Here is a 14,980-nt window from a genome sequence, read left to right on the forward strand (position 1 = left end):
TCATTTACCACTTATCAGTCGAAACCTGAATGTTGTCCAGGTCTTGTCCATATGGACACTGACTGCTTCAGTATCTGAGGGGTCATGAATGATACTGAACACTCTACTATCAGCAGTGAACACCCCCATTTCTGACTTTATGATGGAGGGAAGGTCATTGATGGCGCAGCTGAAAATGGTTGGTCCTAGGACAATAGCCTGAGGTAATATCCTGCAGCAAAGTCCTAGGATTAAGATGATTGGTCTTCAACTGTCTTCCTTTGCTCTACTTATGATTCCAACTAGTGGAGCGTTTTCTCCCCAATTCCCATTGACTTCTATTTTGCCAGGGCTCCTTAATGCCACACACTATCAAATGCTGCCTTGATGTCAAAGACAATCAGCTCACCTCTGGAATTCAACTCCTTTAGCCACGTTTGGACCAAAGCTGTGATAAGGTCTGAAGCCTTAGTAAGCTGGTTACTGGTTAATAAGTACCATTTCATAGCACTGTCAATGACACCTTCCATCACTCTGTTGATGATCACGAGTACATTGACAGGGCTGAGATTGGATTTGTCCTTTTTTTTTTTAAATAAATGGGCAGGACATACTTCAGCAATTTTTGACATTAAATGTCAGTGTTCTAATTTTACTGGTACAGCTTGGCTTAGGGTATGGCTAGTTCTGGAGCACAAGTCTTCAGTACTACAGCTGGGACGTTGCCAGGGCCCATAGCCTTTGCAGTATCTGGTGCTTTCAGCTCTTTCTTAATCCCATGTGGAGTGAAATGAATTGTCTCAAGACTAATATCTATGATGGTGTGGACCTCAGTAGGAGGTCAGGATGGGTCATCAACTATGCATTTCTGCCTAAAGGTGACAACAAATGCTTCAGCCTTTTCTTTTTCACTGACATGTTGGGCTCTGCCATAATTGAGCTTGGGGACGTTTTTGGAGCCTCTTCCTTGGGTTAGTTATTTGATTGTTCACTATATTCAGTTCAAGGACAATTAGGAATGGGCAACAAATGCTGCCCTTGCCAGCAACATCCACATCCCGTGAAAGAACAAAAGGTAGATTCTCGACTGGATTTGGCAGGAATGCAGAATTTTTTTCTGTTGCATTGGTGGTGAGATCACTTAGCTCTGGCTAAAGCAAGCTCTTTCCAATTTTTAACACACATTTAAGTCCTGTGTTGTAGCTTCACCAGGTTGGCAATTCATTTTTGAATACTGGTGCTGGCACTAGAATGCTCTCCTACGCTCACTGAACCAGGGTTGGTCCCCTGGCTTGATGATAATGATAGAGTGAGGGATATGCCCGGCCACAAAGTTACAGATTGTGGTTGAACACGATTTTGCTGCTGATGCTTCATGGCACCTCATGAATGCCCAGTTTTGAATTGCTAGATCTGTTTGAATCTATTCCATTTAGCACTGTGGCAATGTCACACAATGCAATCGAGGATGTCCTCAGTGTGAAGACAGGATTGTGCGGTGCTCATTCCTACCAATACTGTCATGGACATACATTTGTGACAGGCAGATTGGTGAGGGCAATATGTTAGTTCTCTCACCATCTGCCACAGGCCATTCTGGCAGATATGTCCTTACTGTGGTGCTACTGAACCGTTCTTAGTGATGGGCATTGAAGCCTCCCACCCAGAGAACATTGAGGGGGGTGATTGATGGCAATCAGCAGGAGGTTTTCTCGCCAATGTTTGACCTGATGCAAGAGGCTTCATGGGGTCCAGGGTCAATGTTAAGGATTCTTAGGGCCACTCCCTTCTAAACGTATGCCACTGTGCCGCTATCTCTAGCTGATCTATCCTGCCGATTGGACAGATACATATGAATGATGGTGAGTCTGGGATATTGTTTGTTATGTATGCTTTGATGAGTATGACTCCGCCAGGCTGTTGCTTGACTAGCCTGTGGGACAGCTCTTCCAATTTTGCCACAAGTCCCCAGCAGAGGTCTTTGCAGGGCGGACTGGGCAGGGTGTGCTGATGTTGTTTCCAGTGCCAGGTGGTTTATTATTTTTGACGTTTCTGTGGCGGTTTGGTACAACCAAGTAGTTTACTCAGCCATCTCAGAGGGCAATTAAGAGTCAACCACATTGTTGTGGGTCTGGAATCAAGTGTAGGCCAGACCAGGTAAAGACAGATTTTCTTCCTGAAAAGGCATTAGTGAACCAGATGAGTTTTTATGATAATCCATAATCTCATGGTCACCATTACAGGGACTAGTTTTTAATTCCAGATTTATTAATCAATTGAATCTAAATTCCACCAGCTCCATAGTGGGAGTTAAATTCGTGTCCCAAATCATTCTGGGCCTCTGTATTTCCAGTCCAATAACAATTATCACTATGCCACTGTTCCCCTAAACCACTAGGATTAATTCTACTCAAGCAGAGAAGATTAAAAGTGGTGTTAGAGATTTTTAAAATTACATGGTCTTTCTCTATTCACCCTTTTTAAAAAAAACGTTTCTTCTGGTTGGGGAGTTGGTGATAAGGATTAGAAATTTAGAGTGAGGAAGGAAATTAGGAGGAAATTCTGGAGTGTTATTGGGATTATGGAACGTTTTCCTACAGAGTGTGGTTGAGATAGAGACCACTGCATTCTCTTTTTAAAAATGGGAAAATTGGATAAATATTTGAAACAGAGGAAGAGGCAGAGTTATGGGAGGGGGCAAGGCATCAAGATTAGATTTGGATTACTCCAGCAAAGAACTAGCAGAGACATAATTGGCAAATTATCTTCTTTTGCGCTGCAACCTGTGGTTCTCTCTGGACATGGGAGTCTTTTTCTTTTAAGTTGCTAACAATAGAATACATAAAAAAAGCATCTACTCTGATCTACACTGTAGCACAAAATACATTATTAAATTAATTCCATCATTAAAACACTCTGAAGGTTCCTGCACAGTTGAGGATGGAGCCTGGATTGGTTGTGATCCTCTTATCTCCTCCCCCACCATTTAGAGAACTTTAATGCAAGGCTCATCACGTGCATCAAGCATAGGAAAAGGAAAATACTTTTTGAATTCACTGCACCAGTAACTGAATAGGTGAGCCAACTACTTTTCAGGAGATGCTACTGAAAAACAAATTAGTCAATTATGAACTTGATTCATTACTGTAGAAGTAGATTTCCTCAACAATTTAAGTTTCTCCTCTTCATTCTTCCTGTCTAAACACCATTTCTTCTTTACTGTCTCTACTTCATCTGCTCTGACAATTCCACACCAGAACTTCTAAAAATCACCTTTTTCTTCATTTGGTTAAGAATTTGCCAGGTTGACAGTCCAATTTTCAAGTCCTCACTGCTCACAATAACAGGGTCATAGAATAGGAGTGGGACATTCAGCCTCTTGCGCGAGTTCTACAGTTTAATTACAGCATGGCTGGTCTGTATCATAACTCCTGCCCTCACATTTCAACTGCCCTCACTAGAGGCCATATGACCTATAATATTTTGTTTTCTATGGGGTACAGTTGATTCACAATTGAATTCATTGGTCATTGAAATGAAAGATTTGAAAAAGCTCACTGCAGTAAAGTTGAACAAATGTCCCAATTGTTAGTCCACTGTTTTTGCATTTTTCCAATATGGAAACGCCTTACAAACACACTATTGCTGTGCTAACTTCTGAAATACAGCATCAACTATCCTAAGGAGACTGCATGGCAACAGAATTAGCAAGCTAGCATGTTCAACAAATACAGTAAAATGGCTTCCTCCTTAAAACCTGTCACTGACTGTATTTGTGATACATGACAAAAATAGCTGTCGGGTAAATTTCATTGGAGAGAAGACATTTAATCTGACTAAACCGTAATGAAACAGTTAAGGATCATATAAATGTTATTATCTCAAACCACTCAATTGATAATCTGTGCAGAGACACAATGCTGTGAAGCAATAGTTTCATAATAGCCTGCTATAGATATGCACAAGTTTCAATTAGTATCTGCATAGTTCAGTGTCCCAGGTTTGTCAGATAACATTCATTATTAAAGACAGCATACTTCATATTACATGAAACTGGAAATGCTACAAAAGTTTTAATTCTCCAATACACCACAAATCTGTCACACTTTTAGCTGTCTTCACCACATACAAATGAAATTAAATTATATACCATGAAAACTACATCCAAAGATACAAGGGGGTAGATTCATTAAACATACAGATACCAATCAGGTCCCGCATCAGAAGTAGGAACAACTAAGATGACATTTGATAAGTATGCCCAATAAGAGATTGCATCAATGTCTTACACAATGCAAGTTTTTAAAATATATTTTAATGCTTTGCTTATCTATGTTGAATGCAGGTCTGATAGGGCACCATGAGAAAAGGCAATAAAGTATACAGAGGCACATCTGCAGTATGGCATCTTGCAATAACGATAAGGCTGTACAAAGTTTTTAGGATAGCTATGCCATCAGGAGTTAAACCAGACACTAATTTGCTATATAATGCAGTTGAAAATGTTACATACATAAATCATATTCATCACCACTTGTATCTGTTGAAATCCGAAACTTTACAGGTGTTAAGATGAAATCTTAACATGTATACAAAATTATGTATCATCTTAGTTTTGAGCCAGTGTTTATTCAGTGAGTAGCAGAGCTGTAGAGTCAAGATTTAACAAAGCTTATCAAATTAACTGATCTGTAAACAATAGTTGAGCATAAACTTTGATGCCCTATGCAGCTGAATTTCTTGCTAACATTCATTGTTATGAATCACATCAAGAATTTCAAGTGAATTGCTGACAAGTGACCTGAGGAGCTACCACCAATCATATAATCAATGCTTTTTCTCCACAGCTGCAGGTGAGGGGGACAGGAGAGTTTTGCTTACTGTTAACATTAAAATCTATGAATGCAAATACTTAAAGGTAAAATATTTTACCAAGCTTCTGCATAATGCTAACAGGGAATATTTGGCAACTTTTCTGTTCTCTCTCATTTCTGCTACCTGTATTTGTCAAAAGCAGCCTCAGAGCAGACCATCTGTGCAGAATTTGATTTCCTAAAAATAAATAATTTCTTGAAGAGGAAAGGCTGTTTAAAATGTCTGCTCCCCAACTGATGTATTTTTAAAGCACAATAGAGACAAAAGAGTCAAGAGGCACAAACATGTATACAAAGATCACAGTTAACATCACATGGCAATTCAGTACAATGCCCTTCCCTTTAAAGATAAATTGTTTTCTATGTGCACTCTGCGGAGTGGAGTGCCATTTGAGTCATGTAAGGGCAGTTGTACTAAATATGCAGGCATATTTTCAATTACTTAGGCATGATGAGAATTAAGCATTTGTCATTGAAAGATGTCCACATTTCAGCCAATTGGCTGAGTAGGGCTGCAAAATAGGTTTACTGATTAAATTCCCTAAATTAACTCATCAATTTATGTTTTACAATTCAAGTTTTAAAATACTTGACTTTTCACATTAAATCCATTATTTAGTACTCTATTTACAGACAGTAGGAGTAAGACGTGTCATACCTCCATGGAGTGACACTAGAATATCCAGTGAAGTGCCTGGCTCAAAGCTGCCATTGCTTGGTTTCACCCTGTATTTCTCTGGGGCTGTTGTTCTAACCTTATTCAGAAAAAAAAGAGGGAGAGGACTTCATCATATTATTCGCCAGCGGTCTTTGGGAGTAGTTTTTTCTGAACATGTCACTTGGATCATCTTAGAGAAGTAACTATAAAATCATTAATGCAAGGAAGATCCAATTTTTCTTTTTAAATTGCGTTTCAGCACTTGACATTAAGTTCCATATACATCTCTAAAAAAATTAGAAAAATATTCAGAAATAAAAATTGCTAATTTCCAGCATGAGTTATTGACTACAACTTTAAAAAAGTGCCCAAAATTCTACATACTTTGCACTTCTAGAAATTTTAAATGCAGCGCAACTGCTCTTAAATGATTCAAATTATACTCCAAAAGCATGCATGGAAAACTTCTATCTTTGCAGAGAGGACTTTAAATGCATCTTTGGACAATCTATCCTGAATGGCAAACTAATTACTCCCACTCCAGAGACTAGGCCACATAATCTAGGCTGACATTTTGGCACAACACTGAGTTGAGTGCTACAATGTTGGAGATCTCTTGGATGAAACATTAATCTAGCAAAACATCCCATGGTAGTGTTCAAAGAACAACAGGATAGTTCTCGGAACCCTAGTCAATACAGTCCCGTTATTATTTGACCTTAAAATAGATTAGGTTCCTAGCTAACATAAATAAAGCCCCGAGCTAGTGTACTTTTTAAGGGAGTAACTAGATTTAATCGAGAGGGACATCACGGCAGGAGAACTCAGGCCCCTGATATGTTCCTCCTGCAGGATGTGGGAAATGAGGGACGCTTCCAGCTTCCCTGGCGACCATGTGTGCGGAAGGTGTGTCCAAATGCAGCTTCTAGCTAACCAGATTTTGGAGCTGGAGCTGTGGGTCGACTCACTGTGCAGCATCCGCGATGCTGAGCAAGTCGTGGACAGCACTTTTAGCGAGGTGGTCACACCGCAGGTGAAGATTACACAGGCAGAAAGGGAATGGGTGACCATCAGGAACAGTAAAAGACTCAGGAAGGTAGTGCAGATGTCCCCTGTGGTCATCCCAGTCTCTAAGAGATATACCACTTTGGATGTTGTTGGGGGGATGGCCTCTCAGGGGAAAGCAGCAGCAGCTAAGTTCACTGCACCATGGGTGGCTCTGCTGCTCAGAGGGGCAGGAGGAAAACAAGTGGCAGGGCTATAGTGATAAGGGATTCAATAGTTAGAGGCACAGACAGGCGCTTCTGTGGCAACAAACGTGAATCAAGGATGGTATGTTGCCTCCCTGGTGCCAGGGTCCAGGATATCACGGAGCGGCTGCAGGACATTCTGGGGAGGGAAGGTAAACAGCCAGTGGTCGTGGTAGACATTGGTACCAACGAAATGGGTAAAGTAAGGGATGAGGACATGCAATCTCAGTACAGGAAGTTAGGAGATAAATTAAAAAGCAGGACCTCGAATGTAGTAATCTCAGGATTACTCCCAGTTCCACATGGTAGCGAGAGCAGGAATAAGAGGATAGACCAAATGAACATGTGGCTGGAGAGATGGTGTAGCCGGGAGGGGTTCAGATTCTTGAGGCACTGGGACCGGTTCTGGGGAAGGTGGGACCTGTACAAACCAGACGGGCTGCACCCAGGCAGAGCTGGGACCAGTGTCCTCGTTGAGGGCTTTTGCTAGTTCTTTTGGGGAGTATTTAAACTAGTGTGGCAGGGGGGTGGGATCCCAGGAGTAGGATCAGATAGGTCAGGTTCAGATCAGAAAAACGGAGGTATAACATTAGCTAGGGACGTTGTGATAGACATGGAGTTAGAGGAGAAGCAAAGTTTAAAAGTGTCCAGCAAGGGAAATTGACGGGGTTAAACTGTTTATACTTCAATGCAAGGAATATTACAAACAAGGTAGATGGATTAAGGGCATAGGTAGACATGACAGCAGGATGTCATTGCTATAACGGAGACCTGGCTAAAGGAGGGACAAAACTGGCAGCTTAATATCCCTGGTTATATAGTCTTCAGACACGATAGAATAGGAGATAAAAAAGGTAGCACTGATGGTTAAAGAATCAATTCCCGTTGTGAGAAGGGATGATATACTAAATGGGTCAACAAACGAGGCTTTATGGATTGAGCTTAGAAATAAAAAAGGGGCAGTCACACTACTGGGAGTATACTACAGAACCCCAAATAGTGAAAGGAAGATAGAAGAACGAATATGTAGGGAAATTTCTACTTGTAAGAACAAGAGGGCAATAATAATAGGAGACTTCAACTATCCTAATATCAACTGAGATTCAAACAATATAAGGGGCACTGAGGGAGAAAAAATTCATGCAGGAAAATGTTTCCAACCAATTAGTGACAAACCCAATGAGAGGAGATGCAATTCTAGATCTAGTCTTGTTGAACAAAGAAGGGCAAGTGGGTGAAGTGACTGTTGGCGACCATATCGGGGACAGTCATCACAATTCAGTTAGATTTAGCATTACCATGGAAAAAGACAGAGATAAGCAGGAGTAAAAGTCTTGAACTGGGGAAAGGCAAATTTTGCAGAAATGAGAAGGGACTTGGCTGAGGTAGAATGAACAGCACAGCTGGAGGATAAAACAGTGGAAAACCAGTGGGAATCACTAAAAAGCAAGATCCTAATTATACAAAGTAGACATGTCCCATACAAAAATAAGAGTGGTGCTGCCAAATCTAGACCCCCCTGGTTGTCTAGAGGAATATAGGGGAAAATCAAACAGAAAATGCATACGGTAGGCACAAAGAACTAAGCACTGCAGATAGCCTAGACGAATACAGAAGTGCAGGGACGAAGTAAAAAAGGAAATAAGGAAATCAAAGAGAGGCATGAAAACAAATTAGCAAGTAAAGTTAAAGATAACCCAAAGATGTTTTACCAATATGTTAACGCTAAAAGGTTAGTTAAGGAAAAAGTGGGACCTGTCATAGGTGAAGATGGAAACTTGTGTGTAGATGCAGAGGCTGTGGGAAAGGTTTGAATTAATATTTTGTCTCCATGTTTACAAAGGAAAGGGAGGATGTAGATATAGTAGTCCAGGCGGAACACTGCGAGATACTGGACAGGATAGTCATAGAGAGAGAGGAAGTACTCGAAGGGTTGAAATCCTTGAAAGTGGATAAGTCACCAGGGCCAGATGGATTGTTTCTGAGGCTGCTGAAGGAAGTCAGGGAGGAGATAGCAGATGCTCTGAGGGTGATTTTCCAATCTTCACTAGATACAGGGGAGTTACCGGAGGACTGGAGAAATGCAAACGTAGTTTAAAAAGGGATCAAAGGAAATGCCAAACAGTTACAGGCCAGTTAGTCTTACATCGGTGGTGAGCAAATTAGTAGAATCAATCCTGAGAGATAGGATTAACTGTCATGTGGAAAGGCATGGACTAGTCAGGGATGGTCAGCATGGATTTGTTAAAGGAAGGTCTTGCCTCACAAAATTGATTGAATTCTTTGAGGAAGTGACAAGAAGGGTTGATGAAGCTGGTGCAGTGGATGTTGTGCACATGAATTTTAGCAAGGCATTTGACAAGGTCCCACATGGCAGATTGATCAGGAAAGTAAAAGCCCATGGGATTCAGGGGAATGTGGCAAACTGGATAAAAGGTTGGCTTTGTAACAGGAAACAAAGAGTAATGGTCGATGGATGCCCTTGCGAATGGAAAGTTTATTCAAGTGGTGTTCTACAGGGCTCGGTGTTGGGACCCTTGCTGTTTTTGTTATATATTAACGATTTGGACGTGAACATGGGGGGCACAATTGGGAAATTTGCAGATGACACAAAGATTGGCCGAGTAGTGGATAGTATAGAGGATAGCCATAATCTCCAAAATGATATAGATGGGTTGGTGGAGTGAGCGGTAAAGTGGCAGATGGATTTTAACATAGAGAAGTGTGAGGTCATACATTTAGGGAGGTCAAACAGTTACAGGGATTACACAATAAATGGGAATATACTAAGAGGGGTAGATGAAGTGAGAGATCTTGGCATACAAGTACACAGGTCCCTGAAGGCAGCAGTTCAAGTAGACAAGGTTGTAAAGAAGGCATATGGAATTCTCTCCTTCTTTGGTGGAGGTATAGAATATAAAAGTAAGGATATAATGTTGGAATTGTATAAAACACTGGTGAGGCCACAACTGGAGTACTGTGCGCAGTTCTGGTTACCACATTACAGGAAGGACGTAATAGTTCTGGAGAGAGTGCAGAGGAGGTTTACAAGAATGTAGCCAGGGTTAGAAAAGTGTAGCTACGAGGAGAGATTGGATAGGTTGGGGTTATTTTCCTTAGAACAAAGAAGGCTGAGAGGTGACTTGATTGAGGCTTACAGAATTATGAGGGGAATAGATAGAGTGGACAGGATAAAATTGTTTCCCTTGATGGAGAATTCTAGAACCAGGGGACATAGATTCAAGATAAGAGGTAAAAGGTTGGGGGACATGAGGAAGAACTTTTTCTCGCAGAGGGTAGTGGGTGTCTGGAATTTGCTGCCCAAGTTGATGGTAGAGGCAGAAACTCTAAACTCTTTTAAAAAGTACCTGGATCTGCACCTTAAGTGCTGTAAGCTGCAGGGCTGTGGGCCGGGTACAGGAAGGTGGGATTAGAAAGGGCACCTGGGTGTCCTTGGGCTGGCATGGACAAGATGGGCCTCCTTCTGTGCTGTAACTTTTCTATGGTTCTATTACCTGGCCATTATCACATTGCTTTTGTTGGCCCTTGCTGTGTACAAACTTCCATATTTCCCACATTACAAAGAGGATGCATTTCTAAAGATATTGGTTATAAAAGCACCTTGGGATATCCCGTGGTGGAGAAAGATGCAAATGTAAGACTTTTTTCAAATGTTGTTATCTCTAGGATTTACTAGGTAAATCATGGTACATTTGTGACCAGATCATATTCTCACACTTTTATTTGGAATAAATCACAGTTTATATGGAAAAAACAAAAATTGTTTAGGGAGAAATATGGATTTTTACAAGAATTGTTTAAATACCTTCAGTTTCACAAGAAATATAGCCAATTACCACAAGAAATAGGGGCAGAATTAGCCATGTGACCCATGAGCCTACTCTACCATTCTACTATTATAGAATTAACAGCAAAGAATGGCTGATCTTCTACTTCAGCTTCACTTTCACACCTCGACATCACTATCCCTCAACTTGCTTAGCATCCAAAAAAATCCGATGGATCTCAGCCTGGAATATACTCAACAACTGAACATTCACACCTCTTGGGTAAAGAATTTCAAAGATTCACAACCCTCTGAATAAAGAAACATCTCATCTCAGACCTAAATAGCCTCCCCCTTATCTCACGACCATAACCCCCAGTTCTGGACCCTCCAGCTAGGGGAAACAGTGACGCATCATCTACCCTATCAAGACCTCTCAGAATTTCATAAGTTTCATTGAGATCACCATTCATTCTTTTAAATTTCAGAAAATATAGGCCCATTCTGCTAAATTCCATAACTACACAATTAAAACTGTTCGCTTTTATTGGTAATTAAATATGTGAGCTTCTTAATGGTTTAACACAAATGATTGATTCGGATTCCGGAAACTGAGTGATTACTAAACCAACGAGCTTACCTTAAATGCAACAGAGTTCTTTGTCACATTGGTCAGAACTATCAAACATTTAGTTTCTCCACTTTCTTTAGAGCCAAAGTGAATATCTTCAGCTGGACTTTTTAAAACAAAAATAACAGTTAATATGTATAACGGTTTGAAAAATAAGTATTCTATTTGGACACAGTAAATGATTATACTAGAGTTAGTACAATAGAAATCTCTTCACCATACAAGTTATGTTCTGGTTCAATTTCTCCGTACCATGCATGGAAGTTTCCAAGCTCAACACATAGATCTACAAAACCTCAAGATGAAAGCTAAGGTTGCAAACTTACATAGTACATTAAAACAACCAGACAAAAAGCCATACCATTAATGTATAACCCCCCACTTTTCTCTAATTATCTGCAGAAATAAAGGCACTGAGATGTAGGATATGAATACCCACATATTACCACAACAGGATATCACTCATTTTGCCCTGCCACTCTCAATTTGCTATATATGAAAAGGGATAGAAAGTTCCTTCCGTGTTTCCTCAAAAAGTATTTCACAACATAACTAGCAATGCTTTTGCAACAACAATCTAAGTTTAGATCAGAAGTCTGAAGTTAATTCACACAGAATCACAGTGCAAAAGAGGTCCTTCGGCCCATCGAGTTTGCATCGACATGTGAGATAATTGTTCAAGATTTATTCTCTTAAAGACATCAGAATTATTACTTGTCCGCAAGAATGACCCAAACCTCCCTGTCGCTTGCCATTTTAACACTCCACCCTGCTCTCTTGCCCACATGTCTGTCCTTGGCTTGCTGCATTGTTCCAGTGAAGCCCAACGCAAACTGGAGGAACAACACCTCATCTTCCGACTAGGCACTTTACAGCCTTCCGGACTGAATATTGAATTCAACAACTTTAGGTCTTGAGCTCCCTCCCCCATCCCCACCCCCTTTCTGTTTCCCCCTTCCTTTTGTTTTTTTCCAATAAATTATAAAGATTTTTCTTTTCCCGCCTATTTCCATTATTTTAAAATATGCTTAAATCTTTTATGCTCTCCCCACCCCCACTAGAGCTATACCTTGAGTGCCCTACCATCCATTCTTAATTAGTACATTCGTTTAGATAATATCACCTTTAACACCTGTGTTCTTTTGTTCTATTGTTGGTGACATCTTTTGATGATCTGCTTCTATCACTGCTTGTTTGTCCCTACAACCACACCAACCCCCTCCACTTCTCTCTCTCTCTCTCCGCCACCCCCCCCCCCACACATCTTAAACCAGCTTATATTTCAACTCTTTCTTGGACTCGAAATCAAGTTCCGTCGAAGGGTCATGAGGACTTGAAACGTCAACTCTTTTCTTCTCCGCCGATGCTGCCAGACCTGCTGAGTTTTTCCAGGTAATTCTGTTTTTGTTTTGGATTTCCAGCATCCGCGGTTTTTTTTGTTTTTATCAGAATTATTAAACCATTTATCCTATATGTAAATATTATAACAATTTGCAAATACTGTAGTACATCTACTTCTAAAGTCAATATTCCACTTTCCAGAGTCAGATTTCTGCAATTGCACACATCTCCAATGCTAAAATGTTTGGCCATAAAATTTGATAGTCCCTGAAATAGGCTTGGAGATTGTGATGCACGTTTAACCTGCACCCATTGCTTTTGAAACAGGCAACATACAAACCTCAGACTGCTATTCATGTTAAATGACCATAGCTTACAGCCAGTGCTAAGTGGCTGCCAGACGAGTAAGCGAAGCAAAATGGAGGGGGGCTAACAGGAGCTTAAAACTAACTCTGAACTACTTAAAGTCAGCGTGATCCTTTTGAAGGGGAAATGCATTTTGGCTGAACTAAGTGCTAGAAGTCACTGTAAAAGTGAGCTTGACCTGGAAAGACAGAACATGGAAGAAAGTAGGCGCCAAGATGTTCCAGAGTGTACAGATGGCCTTGATACAGGAGGTAGAGAGCAACAGGGATGTCATCTATTCACTAGGGTCCTGGAGGCCCTCCAGAAACTCTCAGAAGGTAGTGGAACCATTGACTTTCATGGTCAATGTCAGGAATCTAGTCTCAAGGGCTTGGATGTAGTACAGTAAGAAGGTCAATGACCCAGTGGTCAAGGTCAGTGAACATATGTTCAAATGCCATATCCCAGCAATTGCACCAGCCTCAGTCACCACTCAGTCACCTCACGGCCATCACTCACTTAACAATCTCTATCAATCAGGACTCATAACTAACATTCATAACTTTGCCTTACCTGCACACACACAGTTTTAAACAATGCACTACTACAGGAGGTGAGCTAGAATGCATGATATAAATATAACCGAAATACCTTATGTGTAGCAATGATCCCCTGAATACTGTTTGCGGTTTCTTTGCTGATTTTGTCTTTGAATCTGGCCGTTCGGTGTCATCGAAAGAAACCTATATGTAAGAAAATAAAGAAATTCACATCTTACCAAAGACAAAGATTGCGCATTGCATTCATCACATCTAATTGAACTCTCATTCTATAACTAATTCAGTAAATGTAAACTAAAGCAAAGCACAAAAACTAGCTGTAGGAAAATACATTATGAGAAAATATATTAGGAGCAACCAATTCAGAGTTTTGTCATGACTACATAAAAAGTGTTTCCTCAAAAGGTCCATGAGCTAAGAATGTGTGCGTAGCCCTCCATTTAAGTGTACAAATGGTTCAACTGAAAAATAGCCAGCAGCAAAGTTTTAGTCTTAAGCAAGATAAAGGTTTATTACAAAACTACTGATGTAAGTTACTTAAGTTACTAACTGAATAGATACAAAGATTAAATGCAAATAAGGATAAAAGATACTTATAAAGATGAAATTCAGTTCATTCCCTTAAGACATCATTGCAGTTCTGTAGCTTGCAGTTGAAATATTGGTTGTCCGGAGTGGAGGGTTGAATTTGAAGCAGCTGTGATAGCTTCTGCAGTCAGTTAGTTGGTTTTCACCTTTATGGGTGGATGCAGCAAGTCAAGCAGGGTTGAGAGCAAGAGAGAAGAACCCTCTGATGAGATCTCTCAGAGCTCTGCCTGGGGGATCTGCACAAAGTGGCTTTCTCAGCCTGCCATTATCACAACCAAACCAAATGGCTGCTATGTTAATGCCAAATAAGCCATTGTTTCACCAAGCAGGGAAGTTAATTATGTTAAAAGCAAAAAACTGCAGATGCTGGAAATCCAAAACAAAAAATACCTGGAAAAACTCAGCAAGTCTGGCAGCATCTGTGGAGAGCAACACAGCTAACGTTTTGAATTCTGTTGAAGAGTCATATGGACTAAGTAAAAATTGAAAAGAGATTAAATATAAGCTGGTTTAAGGGGGGTGGGACAAGTAGAGCTGGAGAGAGGGCCTGTGATAGGTGGAGATAACCAAAAGTTTTCATAGACAAAAGGGCAAAGAGATGTTGAAGGTGGTGATATTATCTAAGGAATGTGCTAATTAAGGGTAGAAAGCAGGACAAGCAAGGTACAGATAGCCCTAGTGGGGGTGGGGCGAAGGGAAGGGATTGAAATAGGCTAAAAGGTAGAGATAAAACAATGGATGGAAATACATTTAAAAATAATGGAAATAGGTGGGAAAAGAAAAATCTATATAAATTATTGGGGAAAAAAAAGTGGGGGGGGGGGGGAAAATCAGAAAGGGGGTGGGGATGGAGGAGAGAGTTCATGAGCTAAAATTGTTGGAACTCAATATTCAGTCCGGAAGGCTGTAAAGTGCCTAGTCGGAAGGTGAGTTGCTGTTCCTCCAGTTTGCGTTGAGCTTCACTGGA

The 14,980-nt window shown here is 40.6% G+C and overlaps 1 protein-coding gene across 2 annotated transcripts in view; it reads right to left on the minus strand.

The window, feature by feature from the left end:
• Positions 1-14,980, minus strand: part of mospd2 (motile sperm domain containing 2) — a 94,985-nt gene that overhangs the window by 28,192 nt on the left and 51,813 nt on the right. For both annotated transcript variants that reach the window (XM_041211037.1, XM_041211038.1), the window contains exons 10-12: positions 13,517-13,608; positions 11,189-11,285; positions 5,512-5,608 (exon numbers count right to left, since the gene is read on the minus strand). In XM_041211037.1, the coding sequence (XP_041066971.1) occupies positions 5,512-5,608; positions 11,189-11,285; positions 13,517-13,608 (286 nt within the window). The remainder of the gene's footprint in view (positions 1-5,511; positions 5,609-11,188; positions 11,286-13,516; positions 13,609-14,980) is intronic.

This window comes from Carcharodon carcharias, chromosome 18 (genome assembly GCF_017639515.1).
Source record: "Carcharodon carcharias isolate sCarCar2 chromosome 18, sCarCar2.pri, whole genome shotgun sequence".
NCBI lineage: Eukaryota > Metazoa > Chordata > Chondrichthyes > Lamniformes > Lamnidae > Carcharodon > Carcharodon carcharias.